The sequence below is a fragment of the Colias eurytheme genome, chromosome 25 (assembly GCF_061535395.1).
Source record: "Colias eurytheme isolate Ceu_HAF_F1 chromosome 25, ilColEury1 Martin Lab GWU primary, whole genome shotgun sequence".
Taxonomy (NCBI): Eukaryota; Metazoa; Arthropoda; class Insecta; order Lepidoptera; family Pieridae; genus Colias; species Colias eurytheme.
In genome coordinates this window covers 3,802,627-3,830,459 of record NC_143004.1, presented here as the reverse complement: position 1 = coordinate 3,830,459, position 27,833 = coordinate 3,802,627, and the positions used below count along the sequence as shown (strand labels likewise).

Sequence of the window (27,833 nt, the reverse complement as noted above, 5' to 3'; positions counted from 1 at the left end):
ACCGTCAGTTGGTAGCTCATGACAGAGTCTGTCATAGATCATAGATTATGCTAGACGTGGCAAGTTTAAATTTTACTACAAAAACTGTCATTTTATTATTTGTTCGTTATAACCATTATTAGAAGGTGAACAGACCACTATACTGAAATAACCATATTACATTATTTAGAGAAAGAATACCTACGGATTTTACATGATTTTCACAATTAAGAATTTAACGATACTCTATGATCAACTTTTAAAGTGAAAATTTAAGTGCTTTGCGCTCAATTTAACCACTAAAAGTGACACGATAGACATACACCATCTAGTACAATCCATGATCTATGGCCGCATGACATATTTCTATGTCAATACCTTTTAAATAACATTCCTGTAATAGCAATGTATAGAAATTCGAAAATTACGAATTCGGACAAGGTATAGTTGCGTTGCTAGACCAAGATCCAGAATTTAATCAATCCAAGAACCTAAAAATCTAGATATAACAACGTAAATAATTTATTACACTATTATTATAATAAACACGATTAAAAACAACCATACCCCATCTAATTTCATAATAAAAACATGAAGTCTTTCAATACTTTCTCTGAGACATTGAGAAAATCGGCAACGAAATAAAAATCCACTTACTAAAAAGAACATTTAAGTATGCACGTAATAAATACAATACAATAATATTACGTATTTTATATTGGACAATATTTAATTTTTTCCATTCAATTAATTAATTCAAATTCTAATCGAATTTGTGATTTTGGGAATGCTGTATGTACGTCTTACATATTTTTATTTAATTAATATTTGTCTTTAAACTAAAAAATTTAGGTTAGAAAAGTCGATCTAACAGCTGATACATCCATTAGATTCAATAATAAAGAAAAAAAAAATCATTTAATTATGAAGCTATTATAAAAAATCAGTTCAGCAGAAAATCACCCCTTCCTCATACAAATAGGGGGAAAAGGTATATCAGAACATCTAATTATGTATGTAAATTAAATATAATATTTAATTATCCTCCTCTCCCCCTTTGTAAATAATATATGTATTAAGTATGTACCCATCAAAAATTACTTATACCCCCAATACAAACTACAAAGATACAGCCCCCCCCCCTGCTACAAAAAAATCAACATTAATAATCCACCTTAAATCTTTACACACAGCATTTCCAAAACACTCCTCTCTAACCAAAAAAGTGTACACACGCCGTCCATCACACCGCACAACTCCCACCTCACACTCTCCCCTCTCTATTCCCCACTCGCGTGTAACACTTGCGCAGTGACGGTGTGAGTGAGGACTCAGTCGCTCATGTTGCGCTTCGCTTGCGGCTCGTCGAGTTCCGTCTCGGGCGGTTGTTCCAGCCCGGGAACTATTATTTGTGTGTCTGATGCTTCGGAGGGCTGGAACGAAAAAAAAAAATGAAAAACAAAGTAAGATTAGAAAAATGATATTATTAAAGATAAAAATAGTAAACTGATGCATATAATATGTCACTGACAAATTGTATGATTTCGATATTTACAAACGAAGTCATCAATTTACAAACGCTCCGAATTTTGTATTTACATTTTTCCAGAGAAATTATAGATTTGCAGCTTAATGACAATAAAATATATATGTATTGTAAAACATTTAGACTGTAGAAATTTTACAATTCCTTAATAAAATAAAAGCATTCCTAAGTACCCGATAATCACCATTTTTTTCACCATTCTTCCTCGTTTCGAAAAATACATAATAAAAAGATACTAGATACAATAGCACCTTAATAACGCAAATAACAGATAGAGGTTGAAGTTAAATATAAATCTAAATTCATATAAAATTTTCAATTTCGTCTTTTGTGTCTCATTCGCTTTCATTTATTTGACGTTTCTGATTAGACCAACACTTATTTTACAATTTTATCTTCCTTGTTCGTATAAAACTACATAATATAATATTATGTTTTTAAATTTACCTAAAATTTTCTTTAAAGTAATCCTGTTATAACATAGATTTGTCTATACAATACAGTATTTTAACGAATAATACGTCTAAAATAAACTTCTTACATATAAATTTACATATATTGCACATATGTATTAAATACCTTAAAAATAAAAAAAATAGGAATAATAAAATTCAAGCCTAATGAAATCCGCTCTAGCAAGCTATTTAAAAATCTAATAATTATTAAAAAAATATAAAATCTACTTAATAATATCGAATGTATAAGTAAAAACTTAACCCTTTCATAAATTGTTTATTAACAAAATGAAAAGTTCGCACAAAGACTTATTTAACTTTTTTCCTTATGCAATATTACTCTCAAATATTTTTTTTTCAATGATATTACAATTTCCTATAATTTAAGTTAAAAAAGTATTTAAAATTTTATTTTTATTTAAGTGCAAACTGTCCATTCTCAATGCATGCCATAAAAATCGTTACAAGCAAGTTTGGAGAGCAAATCATAATAAAATGAAAATTATTCGAAAAATTATATTGAAAAATGTTCTAAATAAAAAAATAACTATTTCTCTAATTTATATTCTATTTACCTTTGCATCAATACTCCCGGATCTTCCAATGACAAGCTTGTAACAATAGTCATTGTCTATTTTAAATAGCCTAAAATTCTGGATATGACCTAACTTAAGTTAGGTTATATAACATAGTTAACTATGTGACAACTTACTTGTATAATATAAATACATGTTTCTATTATGTATTTAAATTAGGCTATTATCTTAATAAATTCCTCACCTATTTACAACAACTGTATATAAATGGCATAAAATATTAACATAAAAAATAACTTCAAAATATACAGATATTTTATAACATTTTTTTGGGTACCTTTCTAAGTATGTAATTGTATAAAACCGGCCAAGTGCGAGTCGGGCTCGCGCACAAAGGGTTCCGTAGCAGCAAATATAATAAATTACAGTTAAATCAACCTATCTCAAAAACTATAAGAGATACTTTGATCAAACCAAAAATCGTTGAAAGAGTTAATTAGCATGCATCACCTCTATTTTTTTTAGAATTTTATACCCCGTAGTTATAAAAATAGAGGGGGGGGGACATACTTTTTACGACTTTGAGAGCTGATATCTCAAAAACCGTTCACTTTAAGAAAAATGTTTTTTAGAAAACTTTATATCATTTTAAAAGACCTTTCCATTGATACCCCACACGGGTATGTACATCGAAAAAAAAAATTTCATCCCTCAGTTACATGTATGGGGGGCCCCACCCTCAATTCTTTTTTTTACTATTTAGTGTCATATTTTTGTAGCGGTTCATACAACACATATTCCCATCAAATTTCATCACTGTAGTACTTATAGTTTCCGAGTAAATCGGCTGTGACAGACGGACAGACGGACAGACGGACAGACGGACATGACGAAACTATAAGGGTTCCGTTTTTGCCATTTTGGCTACGGAACCCTAAAAAACACTACCTACCTAAAATGATTTTAATCACACTGACCCTACAATTTTAATCTTTTTAACTACTAGCATCTCTATTTACATCTTAAAAGTATTTTATAAATACACATTATTTATATACATACTCTCTCTCCCTCTATCTATCAAGCAGAAAGAAAGAGACAGTTCTTTATACTTGTAATATTCTCTTTCTACTTCTCTTATTATAGAAAGAGAGAGTACATAACTGCTACTACGAGAAGAGTATAAAAGAGAGTTAAGAGAGAGAATTATAAATTGTAATTCTGTAAGAGAGACTTACAGAATTACAACTTTATAATTCTCTCTCTCTCTCTATACACTTAAAGTAGAAAGAGTGGCTATTGACACTATAAATAGAGACAGAGAGAAAGAAGAATTATTAATTAAAGATACGAAAAAGCCTAAAATTTTAAACTTATAATATTTATAAATCTTTTTCCTTCTCTCCCGCCCTCTGTGTTAATTTCTTTAGGGCCGATTTTTCAATGCTTGGATAAAACTTATCCGTCCAATAAAGTATTACACGATATTAAAATGTCACGTAAACTGTCAAATACGGGCAATTAGAATACGTGTTTAAAATGGTAGTTTTATACATTATTCGACGAATAAGTTTTATCCAAGCATTGAAAAATCGGCCCTTAGAGTTACTTCTTAATAATTACTCTCTTTCTCTCTGTTACTCTTAATCTCCAACTCACCTCGCATTCATTGCTATTCTCTTTCTCCTTGTCAGCGATGGCCCGCGGCCGCTTCTTGCCGCGTGCTATTGGTTCTGTTGTCGGCTGCCGTTTTGGTTGGAACTGCAAAATTATTATTATATATTTTTACATATTGAATAAGACAAAGACACATAGGACAAACTAAAAATCTTTAGAATCTATTCAGGCAGTCTTTCGCGTAGTTATTGATACAGTGAAAAATAGCAATGACTTATGACTGACATAATAAATAAAATACTAATGATACTCCTCATAAATGAAATACTCTCGATAAAGATTTTAAACTTCATAATCTTTTATAGTACATAAAATACTCTGTTAAATATAATTCAACTGCCAATGAAAATAACGAAAATCCCAATAAACAATAATCTAAATTTAATAAAAAAAGATATTTTTGTTCTATTCTTATAACTAAAAACTCAGAATTAAAATAAATTCACAGAAAATTCTCAGAATGAAAATATTTTTGTTACATTTAAAAAGACCTTATCAGGCTTTTGCCACTCCTGAATGATGTTTTTGAAGTGAAAACTTCTTTAGCGGCGTTGAGCACTTTTTCTGTAATGGGTATAAAATCTTAAACTCGCGTCAGGACACGTGACCTGATCGAAAAAGCGTAAGACGGATACCATTTCAAAATATCAAACATGCTCAACGTTAATAATCAAGTTTTCACTTCTGCCGGCACTCCCGGAGTGCAACCCGTCTTTTTTTTATGATGTGGATGTGATGGTATTTACCAATTCAACATAAAATTACCTGTAACTCAGGGGGCAAGAACACCCTTGTATTCGCGAAATATTCAGGTTGTGGTGCATAATACATTGTCGGTATGCGAACGTCTGACGGGAATTCACGGAGTTCGAAACTCGTGGAGCGAGCCCATATTACCGACATCGCTAGATCGCAGGTCGCCCAGAGTTTCTGTATGGATAAATATATGAATAAATATTAAATTATATCACTGGAACAGTTCTATATTTTCTAGTAGAACTTAACATAAGTTATGGAGACAACCGTAATGATTTCTAAACAGTATATTTAGTGTGTCTATAAATAATGTGACAATAAATATATACGTAATTTTTTTTTATATAAATGTTACACTGACTTCGGAATGAGTTATGTACTGTTTTTACATGAAATAGGATTAAAGTTGTTTCATAAAAAACTAGAAAGGAAAGCCTATTAAATCATACATATTTCGAAATTCTTCCTAATAAAGTGTATCTTATTCATATTCACATTTGCATTATTACAAACACATCTATACTAATATTATAAAGCTGAAGAGTTTGTTTGAACGCGCTAATCTCGGAAACTACTGGTCCGATTTGAAAAATTCTTTCGGTGTTAGATAGCCCATTTATCGAGGAAGGCTATATATCATCACGCTACGACCAACAGGAGTGGAGCCACGGGGGTGAAACCGCGCGGAGCAGCTAGTGAGTGATAAATACAAATATATTTTAGAACAATAGGTAAGTACCCTCCTATACTACTTTTTATACTTTTATTTATAATTTTTAATTTTATAAAAAGAATATATTCTGTTTCAATTCAGCTACGAAAAATTCCCAAAAATATAATATTCATTATTTAATAAATACTTACATAATTTACAGCATCATCAGTTTCATTGAGCGCATCCTTATGCAACTTCATCTTTTCAACTAGACTCTTGTAGAAACCGTAGCAATAGAAGTCATTTCTAGTTATAAGCGGCTCTAGTACGAACCAGAGGCATTGTTTCACAATCTAAATAAGAAAAAACATAAAAATATTATTAAAAATCAAGTTTAAATTACATTCTAGATATCATTTGTATTGTTGTATATGACAATTACTAGTTGATTGCTCGAATTTCGCTCTAACTACTTACGAAGTTAGATATTTTTGTCAATCAAAGTTTACTGTTCAAAAACCGGCGCTTTTGAAATAGAAAATATTATAAAAAAAAAACCATAAATAAGAATAAATATTTATCACAGTGAGTGACTGATAAGAGATTGCATTTACTTCGATCAATTTTAATAACAAAATATGAAAAGAAAAAGTGTATAGTTTAGAGCCATTACATCCAATCTGTTTACATTTACATTGAGGCACATACATACATTCATACTATATACATTTATTCAATAATACAACTAATATATTTATTTCACAGTTCAATCTATAATTTAAAAATGAATCGCCAAATGTGTTTTTAAGAGCATAACTCGAGAACGGCTGAACCGATTTAGTTAATTATTCTTTTATAATATTCCTTGAAGTACGAGAATGGTTCTCATGGAAAACGTAAACATGTACCACGGGCGAAGCCGGGGCGGACCGATAGTCTATACTAATATTATAAAGAGGAAAGGTTTGTATGTATGTATGGTTTTCACGCATAAACTACTGGACCGATTTTGATGAAATTTGGCAGAGATAATCTTTAGACCCTGAGAAAGAATATAGGCTTTACCTTTTATTGCGAAATATGTACCACGGGCGAAGCCGGGTCGGACCGATAGTATTAAATAAAATCTTATTTACCTTTAATTGTGTAACATTATCATAGTGCGTGAACGCCGGGTCGTGTGTGAGCACGGGCACAGCAAACACGAGCATGTAGTCCGGCATTATGTGCGGTAGCTGGCTTACTGCTCGCTCCACTAAAATATGTACATTAAATATTAGAATATATTTATTAAATATTTATTATTATTATTAAATGTAGAAAATGTTAATACATGTTTTTGCTAACTGATACAATTTTTTTTAACTAGAGTTCCGCTCGTTGTCTAGTACACTGTACAATACATAGTTTGTTTTCATTCACACACATTCCAAAAATCACTCAAACATTTATTGATTCAATTAGACTTCTTCTAGGAGCACTTTTGAACCGTCATAACATATTTTAAACATTTACCACCGATTCAGAAAGCAGTATATATGGAGAAGAATCGACATAAACTTTAGTCAGCCCTTTAGTACGGTACGTGTCCCTGTGTGCGTCCATAGACTCGGAAGTGTTTGTTTCCGTGTCATGCCATAGACGCGGAAATGTTTGTTACCGTGTCATGCCATAGTCTCGGAAATGTTTGTTACCGTGTCATGCCATAGTCTCGGAAATGTTTGTTACCGTGTCATGCCATAGACTCGGAAATGTTTGTTACCGTGTCATGCCATAGTCTCGGAAAAGTTTGTTACAGTGTCATGCCATAGACTCGGAAATGTTTGTTACCATGTCATGGCTTAGACTCGGAAATGTTTGTTACCGTGTCATGTCAGAGACTCGGAAATGTTTGTTACAGTGTCATGCCATAGACTCGGAAATGTTTGTTACTGTGACATGCGAAAACCACTGAACGCATTTTGATGATATTTTGCAGTGACGTAACAGAATATAACTAAAATATAAATAAAAAAATACTTACTTTTACCGCGTTTTCATCTGCGGGTTAAACTGCGCGGCTCAGCTCGTTATTATCCTGCTTTGTGTGTATAATAAAAAGAGAATACCCGTCTATCTTTGTGAGGTATGCGTTTAGCAGACACTTATTGTGTGTATCCTGACGTGTACCATATATAGTACATATATAATGTACTGCCGCACGAGCCCGCACATGTACCGGATACAGTACCCTTGGTGCCGATGGTGATGTTGCGCACGTACTCGCGGCGGCGCACCACGTCGGCCAGCATGTACTGCCGCACGAGCCCGCACATGTACCGGATACAGTACCCTTGGTGCCGATGGTGATGTTGCGCACGTACTCGCGGCGGCGCACCACGTCGGCCAGCATGTACTGCCGCACGAGCCCGCACATGTACCGGATACAGTACCCTTGGTGCCGATGGTGATGTTGCGCACGTACTCGCGGCGGCGCACCACGTCGGCCAGCATGTACTGCCGCACGAGCCCGCACATGTACCGGATACAGTACCCTTGGTGCCGATGGTGATGTTGCGCACGTACTCGCGGCGGCGCACCACGTCGGCCAGCATGTACTGCCGCACGAGCCCGCACATGTACCGGATACAGTACCCTTGGTGCCGATGGTGATGTTGCGCACGTACTCGCGGCGGCGCACCACGTCGGCCAGCATGTACTGCCGCACGAGCCCGCACATGTACCGGATACAGTACCCTTGGTGCCGATGGTGATGTTGCGCACGTACTCGCGGCGGCGCACCACGTCGGCCAGCATGTACTGCCGCACGAGACCGCGCACACGACGGTCCGGCTCCCGACCGGCCAGCGCGTACATGCCCATGAAGTCGAGCGGCAGGCACTTGTTCGGTATGCCCTGAGAAACGTATTACGTAAGTAAATAATATAAAAAAAAACTGTAAAAAAAATCAACCCCCTTACGTATCAACGCACCCACGTACGTATCAACGCACCCACGTACGTATCAACGCACCCACGTACGTATCAACGCACCCACGTACGTATCAACGCACCCACGTACGTATCAACGCACCCACGTACGTATCAACGCACCCACGTACGTATCAACGCACCCACGTACGTATCAACGCACCCACGTACGTATCAACGCACCCACGTACGTATCAACGCACCCACGTACGTATCAACGCACCCACGTACGTATCAACGCACCCACGTACGTATCAACGCACCCACGTACGTATCAACGCACCCACGTACGTATCAACGCACCCACGTACGTATCAACGCACCCACGTACGTATCAACGCACCCACGTACGTATCAACGCACCCACGTACGTATCAACGCACCCGCGCGCGTATTTGCGGACGAGCAGACCTCAACATGCAGGCTTTTTATAGTGAAAATATTATAATATTTGTTGAAGTATTTACTACAATTGTATACTTAAAGCATAGATATTTAAATATGGTATGGATAATTGTGAAAATGACAACTTGATTAGTAAAAAGATATACACAGGTTTAAATAAAACAAAACCTAGCAAATACAGTCAAATAACCAAAAATAGAAATAAATACCTTTGATAATCCTTTATGTAGTTTCGCAGCGAAGGCTTCCCTCACTTGCGGTACGTCATCCTGAAAAATAGAATATTTAAAGAACATCTGCAAAGAGAAAAAAATGGAGAAATATTTAATTTTGAAGATACCAGAATGAATCCATATTTCCCTTGGTCACGGCATCACGCGTGAACGGAACTGTTTTCGATTATTCTTTTTTTTTAATATTCCATGAAGTACGAGGATGGTTCTTATGGAGAGAAAACGACAGCATGTACCACGGGCGAAGCCGGGGCTGACCGCTAGTACTAAATAACTATGGTATGGTTTTAATTTTATATAGATGAAACATATTGATGATGATTATTCTAAAAATTAGGGATAAAAGCGACACGCACACTCACAAACATACACTTTCCTGATTCAGGAATATTGCTAATACTTTTTGTCACTAGAAATACCAAAAATTAAATTTTACTTTATAAAAATCAAATAAAAATATAACCACAGATAAAAAACATACCACCATAAGATGCGACAGATTATAAAACTGTTCGGCCGTGAACTGATCGCCGACACCTTTCTGCTCGCATATTTTGAGCATCGCCGCGCCCGCCGCCAGCCGGAGATGCGCCATTTCCGCTTTTGATAGTTGGTTTTGCTGAAAATTTTAGTTAATTAGAGGATTTGGTTTTTATTTTATTTTTATTTATTGAGGTCATCCAACACCTGTCACAACAATACTTATGGCTTAGGTACAAGTTACAATAAAAAATTTTGATAATTGTGACAAACAATTATAATACGACAACACAACATGGAAAAAAAATAATAATTACATTTTCCAAAAGGAAAAGAATACAAACCAAATCAAGACAATTCTTTGAAATATTTACGTATTCTATTACAGTTGTCGTGAAAAATATCAATACAATTTTATAGAAGAGTAACAAAATTATTGATAACGGTAATGAATGCCTTCATTTTTATCAAGTAGTATAGAATTGCTTTGCAAAGACCTTTTAAGTAACTACTTATAAGTTGTGTTTTGAACAACATACACATGTAGATGTGAGGCCTGCAATCGTTTTTTTGTTGCAGGCTGAATTGAAGATAAATGTCCATCATACATTCATTTTTACTTATTTTACTTGGAAAACAACAAAATTGATACCACTGTATTGCTTATACAGTTGCAACTTGAACTTATAAATGAGCCCCGAGTTGACAGCGGGTTTCCTCAGGTAACTTTTTATGATAATCCTGCCTTACAATCTATACATAAATAATCACCTGTAACAAATCCCCCTTATGCACTATAAACGCATTCTACATCCTGAACGTCTTCTGGGCAGACAGTTCATCTTTCTTCAAACCGAGCAGCCAGCGAGCCATACATTTGAGTCCTTCGAGCTTGCAGCGGGTGTCCTCAGGTAACTTTTTATAATAATCCTGCCTTACAATCTATACATATATATTATCACAACTAACCTGCAACAAATCCCCCTTATGCACTATAAATGCATTCAACATCCGGAACGTCTTCTGCGCAGACAGTTCATCTTTCTTCAGGCCGAGCAGCCAGCGAGCCATACATTTGAGTCCTTCAAGCTTGCAGCGGGTTTCCTCGGGCAGTTCTTCTTCAGCGCACCATTCACCGTCTGGAGCGTTTGGTCCACCGCCCCCTTCGCGGACTAGGAGCTCTTTGACTATCTGAAATTGTGTGGAATGTCAAATATAATATGTTTAGGGAACGTAAAATCACAGTTTATACAGGTAATACATATTTATTGAACATAAAAAATAGTGTTCAAATGGTAAAAAAGGTTGGCCAAGTTTGACATTGCTAAGTACCTTCATGTTGTTTTAAAATATACAACAATCCATACTAATATTATAAATGCGAAAGTAACTCTGTCTGTCTGTCTGTTACTCAATCACGCCTAAACTACTGAACCAATTTTCATGAAATTTGGTATGGAGATATTTTGATACCCGAGAAAGGACATAGGCTACATTTTATCCCGGGAAAATGACGCAATCCCGGAAATCCCACGGCAACGGGAACTATGCGGGCTTTTCTTTGACTGCACGTGCGAAGCCGCGGGCGGAAAGCTAGTGTGAAATATATGTTTATGGGACATAAACCACTGTTTATACAGGTAATACAAATTTATTGAACATAAAAAACAAGTGTTTAAATGGTAAAAAAGGTTGGGCAAGTTTGACATTGCTAAGTACCTTCATGTTGTTTTAAAATATACAACAATACAATATATAATATCGATAAAATTAAATTAATATACTTGCAAGAATTACGAATATTTTTCCCACATAAAGACTACACAGTATAACTATAACTGGCAGAGATTGCTGTGTAGCAATAAGGCCGCCTATTGTGCAAAATTTTTGTACCTCATTAATTTGTACCACATCTTCTACTTTGTTTTGTACAATGAAGTGTTATAAATAAATAAATACATATTACTATACATCTGTCTCGAAGGACCATTACATGTACAAACACATTTGTGACATTTTGGAACAATGAGATTGTTTCTAAAACCTCTTGCTTTTTATTACAGTATGTAATGTTTGCAACAAAGAATGTCAAATAATAAAAAACAAATACAACATTTTTACCTACCTACATCTATACTAATATTATAAAGAGGAAAGGTATATATGTATGTATGGTTTTCACGCATAAACTACTGGGCCGATTTTGATGAAATTTGGCACAGATAATCTTTAGACCCTGAGAAAGAACATAGGCTACCTTTTATTGCGAAATATGTACCACGGGCGAAGCCGGGGCGGACCGCTAGTCCATACTAATATTATAAATGCGAAAGTAACTCTGTCTGTCTGTCTGTTACTCAATCACGCCTTAACTACTGAACCAATTTGCATTAAATTTGGTATAGAGATATTTTGATACCCGAGAAAGGACATAGGATAGGTTTTATGCCGGAAATCCTACGGGAACGGGTTTTTCTTTGAAAACGCGGGCGAAGCCGTGGGCGGAAAGCTAGTATTATATAAATTATTTTTTTCCGTATATATTCTATTCCCATAATACTGGATTCAACTCACCTTCCTAGAGACAATATTCTTTATATGCACGGGGAAATTATCGGGCAGATTGTGTGCAATATGGCCGAGTGTGACTATCGCCGTCCTGTAGTGTTCCGATTGAGGACTGAGCGTCGTTTTTAACGTTTCCAGTATTTCCGTGAATATTTGTGACCTCTGTTCTGGTACGTTGACGAATAGACATCTGAAAGTAAAATAAAGTTTTATATAAAATGTTAATTGATTATGTTTCACATATACAAATACATTACCTGATTATGATTTTAACATAATATTTCAAAGTATATAAAGATGTGTTAGAACCTACAAATGGCATAAACACAATCACAGTAAAAATAATTAAATAATTGAAATTTTTATTATATTATATTTTACATACCTGACTGCATTTTTCGCCTGTTTCGGTGTACCAACTTCAGCATATGCCTTGCATAGGGAAATCAATTTCGGGAATAACGATGAGCACGCCTCTCCTGTTAAAATAAAATAAATATAAATCAACTTTTAATTCAATTATAGTAACTTAAAGAAACCATATACAATACTAACAAAGCATCAGTATTTACTTGCACTTGATTTTATAGTTAAAAATTAAAAACATCTTAACGCATTTCATACGCGATGTATTCATTATAATATTATTATATATCCTGACATTGAGTTTGGTCATCAAATAAGATACAGTTATCACAATTTTTAAGCTATTGAATAGTTTCTATCGCGGGCCTTGAGCGCGGGGACCGAATCCAGACATTCCGTAACGAAAAACCTCACGCTCCCCACGGGGACGGGCGCGGAGGTGTGGCTTGAAGGCATAGCATGCAATAGCTTTACCGCGGCAGTCCCCGAGTGACATACGTCTTTTTTTTTAATATTACCATCAAGACAAACATTTTAGTGATAAAGTAGTAACAACATACCCAAAGGCCGATATTTCCCGAGGAAAGTCAGGGCAGCCAGTATATGCGGTGCTATCGTTTCGTCATCTAATTCCAATAGCGAAGTGAGTCGATTGAGCACATCCTCATGTAAGAAATGCGCGGGGAACACGAATGAGAGCATCACGAGCAGTTTCAGACCGCGTTCCGCTGCCTTTTTTATATCTATGCCTGTTTGGAAAATGATTTATTGTATTTATGATATTTTTTCTTTGGAAAATAAGGTTTTAGGTTGGAAATGAGGATAATTTTGGGAACGCAAACACATAGTTTTGGTAGATCTCGTCGCCAATAGGCAAAAAAGAATTGTTTGCATTGTCTCCGCCTACATTATTTAGGCTGACTAATAAGAAAAACAATACACAAATTTTTAATCTTAGATAATGGGACAACAACATAATAGTTATTTCATAATAAACAAAAATATATTAATCTAATTTAATAAAGATATTGTCAAAATCAGTCGTGGTCCACCATCACTGAGCTGACTTGTTCCAGATGTACAGGCACACAAACACACAAACAACTGACCGCACTCCTCTGCTATAGAAGTATCCGTCCCCCGGACAGCTCCCTCCACATAGCCGACCAGTATCAGTAGTGAGTCGTGGTCCACCATCACTGAGCTGACTCGTTCCAGATGTACAGACACACAAACACACAAACAACTGACCGCACTCCTCTGCTATAGAAGTGTCTGTCCCCCGGACAGCTCCCTCCACGTAGCCGACCAGTATCAGTAGTGAGTCGTGGTCCACCATCACTGAGCTGACTCGTTCTAGAAGCATCTTCACTGTGTTGTAGTATATATTCGTCATTACTGGCTGGCCGAGCTTCTTGAGCACGCTGGACTGAAAAATTTATGAATTATTTTATTAATATACTATGTATGACACTCGGTTTTCAAGAATTTTCATTCTAAATTTCCTTCAAAACAGTTAATTTAAGAGTTTCAGCGTAAAAGACAGACAGCCTAGAATTTACAAGAAAATTATTTGCTGACAAACCAAATATTAAGGTCTGTATTTTAAATTAAAACAATATTAAATAACTTAACTGATGTTATGAACGGCATTTGAAAACAGAACTCTCTAATTATTTCGTAAAAAATAAATTAACCAAACCTATTTCCAATAAAAAAAATATTGGCAAATAAATGAATTTGAATTTGATAAAATCTATGCACAAAATAGATGCATACTCACAGTGGTTCGCACACAGACTTCGCAGCTGACATTCGGGTTGAGTATCGTCTCCATTCCTTGTAGTAACTCCGGAGCTTTCTTCATATGTTCCGAGAATTGATTCAGAAACTCTTGGGCTTTAACCGACTCGGGCAAAAACTTGGAACTAATATGCAACACTTTCGTCATCATTTCCTTTTGAACGGCTGGCGTTGGTGGCCTTCTATGTAACTCTACCCACTCCGCGACTGTCCTTCGCACAGCTAACTGATGTTTTTGCAACTCTATGAACGCCTTTGTGGCATTATCGTCGACATTTGACATTAAATAGTACAATTTCTTCATCCGAACTTGTGGGGGCAATGTGTACGGTACTAGGGAAGTGTTCAATAGCCTTTCCACTAATAACCTGTCTTCGATCGCCGTCATGTAGTATCCATGTAATATTTTGTCTTTTATCCATTGTGCCGCTTTTTCCGTAGCGGGCGGCACACTTTCTTCTGTCAAGAACTTCTTGTAAATCATCGCCAGACCGGACATGGCTTCTTTCCTTATTTTGAACTTCTTATCTAATGTTCTTTCTCGCACGAAATGGAGTAAATCCTCAGATTCGGCGACAGCTTGGAAGTCTCTTTGTGCCGTTGCAATAATGGCCATAACGACTTCGTATCTGACTTGTTCATGGGCATCATGTTGCCTCATTTTGAGCGTCTCAGTTATGTCTTTCCTCAAATCCGGGTGATGCACCAGAAAGTGCATGCAATATTGGACGCATTTGATTCGTATCGGTACTGAGATGTCATTGAATCTGCCTAAAAACGCTCGCCATAAAGCCGGATATTGCTTGGCAAGCTCTGACATTGGTTCCGAGAACATTCTAGCTAATAACGCGACCGCACTGAGCCTCTCTTGGAACTGTGCGGATTTCAGTTTGCATTCGAGCTGCGGCAGAACCGACAGCAGAACTGATGGACAACATTGGTTCAGTTCATAGATTAATTCGTAAACTTTTGAAAATATTGAGAGACTCTTTTCTTCTTTGCCGAGGATTAGGACGTGGTTGAAGAACTGGAAATGTAGAAATACAAAATTAAAATTAGTCAATATTTTTTTTGCAATTAGTTACTTCATTTATAAACTTAATTGCGTTGTTTTAAATTTTTGACAGGACCAATTTTTAACCTATCCAGCTCTGACCAAAAACAAGAACACCCATTCTCAACCTTGATCTGTTAACTTCCTTTAAAACTATTAAAATATATAATATAACTTACCGCTTGTATATACGGCTCCAACGTGTCACTAGTCTTCACAATAAGCTCTTTAGCTAGCGCGTACGCATGTTTGTGTTCCCTTTTATTTGGCTCCACTAGGTTTATAAGAATCACGTTAAGCAATTCGTTTGAAACCACGTCTGATTCTGTTATAAGTGGACAGAGCACGTCTAGCATGAAGGATTTCACTTTTGTTGAGTGTTCCGAACTGAAAAAGGGTATTTGAATTAATATAAACAGTGTAAATAGTTCGTTTGGTCTTTAGTTGATCATTTTAAGGATCTTAAAAGTAACCTTTTAAACGATTTTTTTTAAATTTTAAAAGCTTTGGTGTCGAGGTAGGAAAACAAAATAGTTCGGACAACGGAACTTGTATCAAGGCTTCGATAAATAAAACATCATAGCCATAAACTATAGACACTGTTTTTAAGTAAACATTATCTGTTTGATAGAGAGAAAAAACAGAACAAGTAAGTAGTAAAAAATGCTATCATAAATCATAATAATTTCACCGTAAGCTGTAATTTATATTTATTTTTGTAATTTATATATTATGTATTTCTGTGTCTAGAAAATTCTAAATCCTACACATAATTATGTAACTTTTCAATAAAAGGACATTTCATCACTACAATACCACGATAAATCATTATAGTAAGTTAGATAACTACCGTCAAAAAACAAGAAAACACTCACTTGACAATCTTGAACATGAGCGCGAACAGAGCGCAAAATATCTCCTGACAGTCTTCCAATTCAAAGCACATATTAAAAGACTTGACGTACGCCAAGTTTTCCAAAAGATAGAAGTATCTTTTGAACGCCGGATCCTTGGGGTCGCGTAGACCTTGTAACTGGTTGATCAGGAATAGAAATATTGTTTTCACCTGTGGAGGAATTATGTAGTTAGTGTCAAAGTTTTGATATAGATAAACAAAAATAATACAGTTAAAAAAAACTTAAAAAAACACGATAAATATTCGTGAAATGGTCCTTGATAAGTTTACAAAGTTTGAATCTGTCCGTTTAAAGTGGGTCAAAATCTGACCGGAGTCCGTTAATTAAAGCATTATAACTTATAAGGATGCAAAAAAGGAATATATAATGCAGATAAATTGAAAAAATTGAAAGAAAATTAATATCGATGATGTATTGAAGAAATCTAATTAATTATTAGTAGGGTGAGTGTGAGGTGATGTTTGTTTAAAGTAAACCTATAATTGAAAGGAGAATCGATCCTTCTAGAAAACGGACAGCGCATGTTATTGGTGTCATTCTTTGTTAAAATACAGAAAAACTGCGATATATTAAACGGTATAATAAAACTCTGTTGACTTTTGAATTTCCCTTACATTCTGTCTATATCTTTAAATTAATGAATAATTTTAACATCAGAAAAAAAGCCTATTACATAATCTACTAATAATTATTATTAATTTCTAATACATTAATATATATAAGAAAATAACAATAAGACAATAAGTTATTCAAGCGAGAGCTCCCGCCAAGATTTTTCTAGAACCATTTATCTGATAATGGAAGCTTTTTAGTCCGTTTTCTTATGGGCATGCTTGTATGGAAAGGTATACATTTTTGAGTAAAGCAATGAAATTTGGTTCGAATGTTGTACTCGTCCACCTAAGCCCAAATCGCCTGGTAGCCAGTGTCTACTCCCCGGCAGAAGGGAGGGAGGGGGGGGGAACAGAGCGCCCGGCGCTCGGAAAAAAAATTCTGGCGGATTCATTTGGCCCTTTGAGTCGAGTTTAGTGTCGTTATCAGGTAACTAGATGATGCCCGATTCATTCCCCATACCAGTTTTTTAGGGTTTCATAGCAAAATAAGTCACAATCTTTAAAATAATAAACTTTTGGCAGTGGCAAAATCCAAACAAACCAGTATATCTTTATATTTTTGTATGAAACATGGTTTATAAAAAAATACTGCCTGAAAGGCCATTTCATGCAGATTATAAAAACATTAACATGTAACATATGTCTTACCATTTTCAATGTGAAATAAATTATAGAAAGTACAGGAACGTTCGTCAGCGCAGCGTAGGGGGCGGCTAATAGACCCGAAAAATAAGCAATAACATAAAACAAAAACCAGTCAAGTTCGAGTCTGACTCGACCATCGAGTGTTTCGTACTTATTTGTCCTATACCATGTTATCTTGTCTGGTAGGACCTGGTTAACTGATACACACATACTTTCGTCTTTTTAATATTAGTGTGACTTTTAATCATCTTTAAAGTATAAATGAAGTCAGGTAACATTGTTAAAAATAAAGATTTATAATAATAGAAGTTAGAACGTTTTTGTATTAATAATAATGACAACCACCTCCACAATTACATAATTCGATACATTTGAGCTGGCGTATAAAACACTTCAATCTGGAATTGCAAGATTTCACGCACCGACATCTTATCAATTCAAAGCTTCTCTTGTCTTTTAATTTCAGATGGGCAAGGAATTTTTTAATTGTTTTAGGTCCCTAAATATATTATACAGCCTGTAAAACTGCCCTTAAGGTGTCTTGTTTAAGGGCAGCTTCTGTGGGAGGCAAATTTTCGATTTGCCTGTCCGTTTTTGTTAAAAATTTGTTTGCGACCCTCATTTACTGTCACAGCGGGGTACAATGTGAAAAACAAACATGTACTTATAATAATTATAAAAAAATATAAGTTCTGGTATCTGGATAAGAGTATCCTTAAAATATCGTGACCGTCCTTACATATCATGCATTGTAATCACAAACTTTTCAATTTCACTGTCTGCATATTTGCCACTGTAAAGTGCTTCAAATCCTCGTGTGACATTCGGATATGCCTTCCATACCTCAAATGCATGTGTACCTATAGTTCTTTTAGACCTTCTAGCTTGGAATACATGATATTCTGTACTAGCCATATCTGTCGACTTTTCTTAACATTATTTTGGCTACTACTACTATATCGTGTGTTCCAAAGCAACAATGTTACCTGACTTCATTTATACTTTAAAGATGATTAAAAATCACACTAATATTAAAAAGACGAAAGTATGTGTGTATCAGTTAACCAGGTCCTACCAGACAAGATAACATGGTATAGGACAAATAAGTACGAAACACTCGATGGTCGAGTCAGACTCGAACTTGACTGGTTTTTGTTTTATGTTATTGCTTATTTTTCGGGTCTATTAGCCGCCCCCTACGCTGCGCTGACGAACGTTCCTGTACTTTCTATAATTTATTTCACATTGAAAATGGTAAGACATATGTTACATGTTAATGTTTTTATAATCTGCATGAAATGGCCTTTCAGACAGTATTTTTTATAAACCATGTTTCATACAAAAATATAAAGATATACTGGTTTGTTTGGATTTTGCCACTGCCAAAAGTTTATTATTTTAAAGATTGTGACTTATTTTGCTATGGAACCCTAAAAAACTGGTATGGGGAATGAATCGGGCATCATCTAGTTACCTGATAACGACACCAAACTCGACTCAAAGGGCCAAATGAATCCGCCAGAATTTTTTTTCCGAGCGCCGGGCGCTCTGTTCTATAACCCCCCCTCCCTCCCGTCTGCCGGGGAGTAGACACTGGCTACCAGGCGATTTGGGCTTAGGTGGATGAGTACAACATTCGAACCAAATTTCATTGCTTTACTCAAAAATGTATACCTTTTCCCATAAGAAAACGGACTATTTAGTTTGACTTGTAATATAGGTATTCACTATTCATTTAATGTAACTCGAACCAATGGTTAAGCACAACAATATGTTAGTTAAGCTTATTTTGTATAATTCATTTACGAGATATCAAATTATTCCTAATACACATGAATTTACGAATTATACACCTTATCTTGTTAGCATTAGGGTATAAAATACAATAAGTTCTATTCAATTTCCAATATTTCAACTATCGTATTCGGGGAATTCAGACAAATATGATTATTACGAGACCAATATCACAGCCAGGTAGACGTGGGCACGCCCAAAGCAAACATTTATGTCTATGCCAAATATTTTTTGTTTCTAAATAAAAATAGACATTTTTAGTAATGAATAAAAATCTGCACAATGTAGACAATGGGCGCAGCGTCAATGCAGACAAAAGCTAGTTATTTAAATAAAAATATAGGTCACGTTGTTATACCTACCTACTGTTATAGGTAACACTATAACGCTATAATAACTGCAAGGAAGAGATCGATACATTCAATGCGAACTGAAACACGTGTGATGTTGTAAATACTTAAACGCATACAATTGTTGCTTTAATCTTAACGGGTCACTTTTAGTAGCAATTTACGGTTGCATTATTCAATACGAATGACCTAGTTAGACTCGCTGCTCTGTCTGAGCTTTTGTGCGCTTCAGGTACGCTGAATTAAAAACACTAAATGTGTTTTTGCTATTCTTACTTGTGAAGCTCCACACAAATTGAATGTTAAAAAGATGTTGTTGCTATATATGTGAAAAAGGGGAATAAGTTTTACGTCAGTCTATTTGTTAATTTTTATACTTATTCGATTAAAATTTAAAATTTACTTGAAAACCAAAACATATTTGGACATGATTACCCAATTCAATAAATATGATCTATCTTTAACATCTAGTTCTTTTCAAATTACAATAATTAACTGCATAATATTCCGAGTCACCTAGAGTCTAGAGAATCTATTATAATATATCCTTAGGTACTTTAAAAAAAATTCATGAAAAATGATAAGTGTTGACTAGTCTATCGCTCCGATATAAAAAATCCCTATAAAATCACACACAAAACATCACATACTACAATCCAACCAATCAACCACCTTTACCCGAGTAATCTACCAACATACCTGTTCCTGATCTTTGTACGGTGCCTCCGGCGCGTACACCCTCAGCACGTCCGCTATACAGCAAGCTATCAGCAGCTGAACATCCCTCGAAGGGTGTGTGAGAAAGAACTCGTCGGCCAGGTGCAGAGCCAGCGGTATGTACTGCTGGTACATGCCCTCATCCTGCCCGAGACCTTGCAGCGTGTGCGCGAGCGCCTACAAACAATAAATGAGTTTGGTAACCATGGAAACGGTTACTTAACGGTCAAGAAGCTTATATCTAATACACGAAATTGTACTATGACCTATATGTATGTTTATTTATCCCTTTCACACCAACTTGCCAAGTTAGGTGTGAAAGGGATAAAAAAACATACAGGCGTCATTCAACGTCATATTTTCTTGTTACAAGTTAAGGTTACATAGTGCAATCTCCAGTGTATTAGATATAATTAGCTTCTTGCTTAACGGTTAATGTATTACCGGGGCAATGGGGTTTGTGTGCCCATGCCGGGTGTATGAAATTGTGGTATTGTTGCAAGTTATTTTGTGAGCAGTTCCCGTGTAACCATGGCAACGTGTACCTACGTGTACGACGTGTACGTGTGTGACGTGTACATGTACGACGTGTACGTGTTCGACATGTACATATAAGAGTTCATGTTAGGTGTTGTGTTACGTTATTTATTCATGGTAAACATTTTTTTGCAACAGTGAATCAATATGGTGCCGAGATACTGTCATCATTTTGCTGGCGGTTGCCGAATTATTGAAAAGTTCCCGCTCGAGCATCGACAACATTTAATTAAAGATTTCGTGCAATATATTCCTGCTGCCTAGCAAAATATATACCATAAATATGAGGCTTTATTGTTAATTGTTCCCATTACACCAAGACATTGGAGTCATGTATACCCACGTTATTATCGTCGTATTTTATTATTTGGGTTATGTATGCCCACGTTGTTATTGTGGTTTAGCTGCCGATAATTTATTCCCAGTTCTCGTGTAACCACGGCAACGGGGCTAATGTGTTCGCTTACTGGACTGGAAGGTATTATAATATTATGGGTGACAAATTGACAAGACAGCGCCGCCGGGGATCTGTTTTAGAGACCTTGTAAGCATAGCAACAGAGCTAGCTGAAACTCCGTTGCTATGCGTTAGGTAAACTGATAGTATACCTATAATAGTGCAGACTTGGAAACCGAAAATTTTGGATTAAATTTCTTCTAGTGTCTACTGCCTGCTCAATACTAAATAGTGAATAATAAGTTGGAGTCTTTTCTGAGTTGTGGTGATGTATAAGTGCCTTTAAGAACACATACAAGGCAATACGAATTAATTCAGGCAGAAGGCTGTAGTATAATAATACGAGTACCATAAGATACAATGTTTCATTGTATGGAAGCTAAAAGGTTTCAAGTGCCTATTATGTAGTTTTATACTGCACCCTTAGTTGTGAAAAGAATCAAACTATTTATCATCTATACTACATAATTTGTTTGATACATAATATGATGTTCGTTAAATAAGATCTAATCTATTCGGAAGTGGGCCGTTCAAACATAATATTATCGTTGAATGTAATAAATATTATAAGAATTGAAATAGCAATCATAAATTATGCAAACTTTAGATTAGTCATTTAATTGTGTAAATAAAATAGAAGAGATTTTATCAATTGCACCGATTCTTTTTACATTGTGAAATAAGTATGAAAAAAGATCTTCTGAGTGAAAAAAGATCTTCTGATTTCACAACGCTTGAATGAAAAAAGATCTTCTGATTTCACAACGCTTGCACGATTCAAACAATATACAATCAGTACAGGATACAAAATATATCAAGATATGAACAAATAAGACATTACAATATTGTCGTTCTCATTATCACGATCATTCAAAGAGCAAAGTGGAAATCTATACTTATATTATACTCTATAAAGTAAAGACTATTAGAAAGCTGGATGTATTAACTATTAATGTTTGTCACTCAATCACGCCAAAACCACAGAATGGATTTTGATAAAACATGGCAATAGAGCAGCTTATGAACCAACTACCTGTAAAACATAAAAAGCTATAAGAATACTAGATTTCCTCTGCGGGTAAAACCACGAAGCATAGCAAGTATTTTAACTATCAAAATAACATAGATACCTTTTCATGTTATTGAAATTTAATACTCAATTATTAAGCACCTTAACAAAATATCAACGAGAGCTGTTCCATGATAAAATAGATGTATAAAATTGAATATAAAGAGCCAACTTAACGCTACAAAATACAGACATTAATCAATAAAAATATAATAGAGACGCAGAGCGCGTGAGCCAACTTCTTTGATGTAGAAATCCGATTTATAAAACGTACTTACATCAAAAGCTTCGCATATTCACAAGTGAATAGATTAGCAATACGTTGAGTTAGGTCATGACCACGTTTCTATACATTTATAAAGGCAATATTGAGATAAAAAAGAACGTATCGTAAATAACAACGTTTTTAATAATAAATTCCATCATATAGATATTTAAAATATTCAATTGAAGCATCGCATCGGACAGCAAGCAAAAACAAGCAAGCATTTTAGAAAATGAAATTTTTCCCCTACATAAAAATAATTAACAAGATCATCAATGAAGTTTCAGTTAAACAGGTAGGTAGAATAAATATATAAACAGACGAAACTAGCACCCAAAATTAAATAAATTATACAATAAACATCTGGAAAGTTCCATTTATATTGGCAAGACAATATTTACAAGGTGTCCACACCGTAACTTACTACATTACGATTTCATCCAGACAGCCAGAAGCCTTCGTGTTGAAAATCAATGCTAAAAGGTTTTATCGAGTTTTATTGGCCGCTAAGGAATCATAAGTATTCAGGTTGCAATTCATAAACGATAAGTAAGTATACTCTAAATTTATTACGCCGAACGTAGATAAGATAATAAATAAATATTATTTCATCAATTATATTATAACATGGAATGTAATCTTACGTTAATAATGATTGATTTTCTATTTACATCAATATTTTGGGGTACACGTTACTAGCATGCGTCAATCGTCATGCTTATAAGCCGCGTATAAATGTATTAAAAAAAATACAAAAACTCTCTATCCAGGTAGAAATGCCGTATGGTATATTGATTAAGCTATTCATAAACTTAACATAGAAACTAAACTCAATAAAGCTAATATCAATAAAATAACCATATAAAAGAAGGTTGCCTGGCGGAGATGGCTAGAGCCATAAGGCCGCCAATTATAAGCCAATTTATAAGATCTTGTACAATAAACACTAAATAAATAAATAAAACAAGAGAGTAACAAAAAAACTACTACAGAATGTAAAAATAACATTCCCACTGGAACATACAGATGGCCATACTAAACAAATATGCAATTCGTATGAAATATAAAACGAAATGCGAAGTTAGCAAAATATTAAATTACATTCATTTCGAATAAGCCAATATACTACTGATATTGAGTTTTTTTTTTTTCTGATAAATTGATATTCATTATTATGCTCACGACCTCATTTAGTTAAATGAGGAAAAACAAAATTAAAACTACAATAGGCAGGTTGAAACAAACGAGAGATACTTCGTATAACTTTCCTGTTAAAGGCTTCTTATATACTCTTATGAACTCGAAACTTCTGCTTTCTAGTTCTTTACGAAGTTACCGATTTCTGTTAAATGATATTTCTTGCAAATGCACCAAATCTTCGAATAGTGTAGAAAAACTTCATACGAGAAAACAAGAACATGTAAAGAAGTAAGACGGGAGTTGCAATTCAGAAGAATATTACATTCCAGAATTTCTATTACGATAGTACAATAATTTTGTTTAAACAATATTCTGCATAAAGAACAATAATTATTCTAGTACAATTTCAAATGTATATCTCCAATACTCAAACATGATATAATATTTAACGTTTATCACCTCATTCTACAGAAAATGAAATATTTACACATTTATAAATGTAAATGAATTATCCCATGTACATTTATATATCATATTATGGCATATGTATCTACATCACATCTCAGAACTAAACTATCCAATCAATACATAAATTACTATCACTAAAACTTATATTTAACAGGGTTGCCAAGTTTGAGTATTACTCAAAAATTTTATTATCCATACTAATATGTAGTATCTAGCTGAACAGTTTGTTTAAATACACTTATCTCAGGAACTGCTGGACCGATTTAAAAAATTATTTCACCATTGGATAGTATGTATGTGATCACCGAGTGTTATAAGCAATGTATGTACCACAGACCATTGTCTATATCTGTATTTTCAATTTTGGTGTAAGGAGCATACCTTTAGTCTTCGGACGAGCTCATCTGGACCTAGGTCATCGGTAATTGGGCGGCAGCCTTGCGGGTACACTATTTCCGCCATGCTGCCAATCTGTAGAGGATAATAATGTGTGAGAATATTGTTTAATCTGTGGAATTAAATGAAACCACCAAATGCAAAAAGTTTGAATTAAATCTGTCTGTTAAAATTTGGTATGAATTTAACTAGTTCAATCAGTGTTTTATAATGTGCGCTATCCTTTATTTAATGATACCCACTTTTGGTTAAAAGGCTTACATCTATTTTCTTCACACAAACTAAAAGTTCTTAATATCAGAATATGATGAGAGTGATGAGACAACAAACATGCTTGTTGGATTTAATTCTTATGCTATACACATTTCTCACATAAATAGCAAACTTATCAATCAGACCTTTATGAAAAAAATTGTTTTTAAAGGGAATAGCAGTTTTGGTTAAATTTTTAGTAAAAAACTCTGTTCTTTGAATGCAGAAGTAACACTTTCATCAAAGCTTTATAAATTGATAGCATTTCTCAAACTATAGTTCATCAAGGGAATCTCACAGACCATATCATAAGCCCTTATCAATATAAGAGTTATAGAGAACCATTCACATAAAACCTGCTTGATGACCAAGACAAAGTACCTAGTATAATTATTATAGGAATCACTAAATAGAAAGCTTTTGTTTGAAAAGCTGGTATTTTAATATATGTATTATGATATGATAGGAACTTTCTTCCTATAAATGACTAACAAAAATGTTGTGTGGACAATGTTGTGAGGGACAAATAAATGTTTAAGTGGAAATTTCTAGACAAACTTTCATATTTACTACATTGAAGATTCCTTCTATATGACCTTGAATGAGACATAAATACTAGGTTATTAATTAGAATAATTACTAGGCAAAATAAAGTTATAAATAATATGTGCTATGTATTTAATTATTAATTTATTCAAATGGGATACAAGTTTAATGAAGAAAAGAAGTATAATAAATTTTTTTACACCTTTTTTTAATTTCTTAGGGAGTTGGAAATCTTAAATAATTGCTTAGAAAAAAAAGCAAATATGTATTGTCATTCTGTTATAACCCTGCCCTACAGACCTGCATTTGTATTCCTATGATAGAACTTCTACTTTCTTTTTGTTATAACATGAAAACGGAAATTTGTATTTCTATTGATGAGGCGCAACTCATCAGACAAATTGTAAAAAATATTAAATAGTAAACATAAGCCACATTGTTATATTAAAACCAACACTATGAAATACTCAAAACTCATTCAAGCCTCTTTTTCTGAAATATAAAAATAATTTTAATGACATCGATCTACAAGCACATATTACACATAGGTTTAAAGGACAAGCACAGTCTTATAACATAACTATCTTTTAATGGTACGGTCAGATGCTTGGCAAGCAGCCTGGCAAGTACCCCGACAAGCAGCCCGTGCGCTTACAGTACAAACAAACAAACGCGGGCACATGCACAAACAACATGTTTACATGCTTGTGCCCGTGCTTGTGCTCGTTGAATGTCATTTTGAACTCGTCTGAACCCATCATAAGATTATTTGACCTACATTTCCATGTCTTTCCTATTTCATGAAGCAGGGAAGAATCCCACACAGCTGTTTATTGAGGTTATAGATTAAAAAACCTTGGATATGTACAGGTCGAGTTATTTTCTACCCACACAGAACTATTATTGTATTCATTGTCTCATAAAACCTAATTGTATGAAAATGAATAATTCTTACCTTATGTACTTGATATACCCTTTTTACGTGCTCAATATTATTTTCATGACTATTTTAATTTATATATTATAAGCTTTGTCATAACAGCGTTAGTTAGAAATTGGTTGTTATTTCTTTGATCACTTTAGTTAGGCATAAGATTAGATATAAGATTTTAAACTGATTTTTTGTTTCGGGAAAGGATTTCTGCCTCTAATTCTCAATATTGGCCTATTTCAAGAAAAGATTTAAATAAAATGCTGAAAGTTCACTATGTTAACTGTAAAAGTAAAATAATGCAAGCAAATTGAAATCTTAGATGCTCTCTGATAAAATGGTTAATTCATAATAAATACGCATGAAAATTGCACAGTAGTAACCACATAAAAAAATAATATCATTGAAACAATAGATTTGCTTATATTGCAATATTTCTAAATGTTTTTTCTTGGATTTTTGATGTTTTTGCAGTGTCAAAATTTGTTGATTACGGTATAGCATTCGAAACACCCTGCATGTTTTGCGACCATCATGCGAACGTTAAACAACGCTACGTCATAAAAATATGCCATGTTCTCAAATACTGCAATCAAGTACAGAATAATATACACAGCAATAACCATATTTCCATCAACTATTCAAACAAAACACATATTCAAGGTGTGCTTTCACACCCCGCTATGTGCATCGATAGCAAAGCATAAATTTTGTTACAACGAAGACATCTCGTCGAGATCTAAACAAACATAACATACTCAAGTAAACACTATTAAAACATTACACATCACTATAAAAGCTTTCAATTTTCACACACAATAAATGAATTCTACTAGAATCGAGTGTTATTGGCACAAATACGTACAAGAAGTCATAGACGTGGGGCCTGTGTTCCCGATGTTTACAAAAATCACTACAATAGTCAAATATAAACAAACAATCACCGAAATAACATAATCAGTTCATAAAACATACACTTGAGAAGTAATCACATGAACAGAATATTGTTTAATTGATCTAAATGTGTAGAAAAAACGTATCAAAATTTTTCTGAATCGGTGGACGCTAAACTGCGGGAAAAACTACTGTGAAGTTAGCTGTATTTCCTGTCGCAAATCAAAGCTGTCGTATTATCTATGGATTTCGTTTAAAAATCTAAAGTCAGTTGTGCACAAACAAATAAAATAATGTCTGGTACATATAATATTTTTTTGTTCATAAAATAAAGTCTAAGGCAATACGGTAAGTATTTTG

The 27,833-nt window shown here is 34.4% G+C and overlaps 1 protein-coding gene across 1 annotated transcript; it reads right to left on the bottom strand.

Annotated features, from left to right (window-relative positions):
* Positions 1–1,125: 1,125 nt before the first annotated feature.
* Positions 1,126–27,656, bottom strand: pds5 (cohesin associated factor B pds5). Its single transcript, XM_090116229.1, has 19 exons — positions 27,445–27,656; positions 24,836–24,925; positions 20,502–20,696; positions 16,358–16,548; positions 15,662–15,869; positions 14,409–15,455; positions 13,877–14,054; positions 13,186–13,374; positions 12,645–12,738; positions 12,266–12,449; positions 10,661–10,882; positions 9,693–9,830; positions 9,188–9,247; positions 8,340–8,499; positions 6,741–6,859; positions 5,814–5,957; positions 4,959–5,123; positions 4,176–4,277; positions 1,126–1,412 (listed from the first exon to the last, which is right to left on the bottom strand). The coding sequence occupies exons 2-19, from the start codon at positions 24,914–24,916 to the stop codon at positions 1,311–1,313; spliced, it is 3,579 nt and encodes a 1,192-aa protein (XP_089972355.1). The 5' UTR covers positions 24,917–24,925; positions 27,445–27,656; the 3' UTR covers positions 1,126–1,310.
* Between the last annotated feature and the right edge of the window lie 177 nt (positions 27,657–27,833).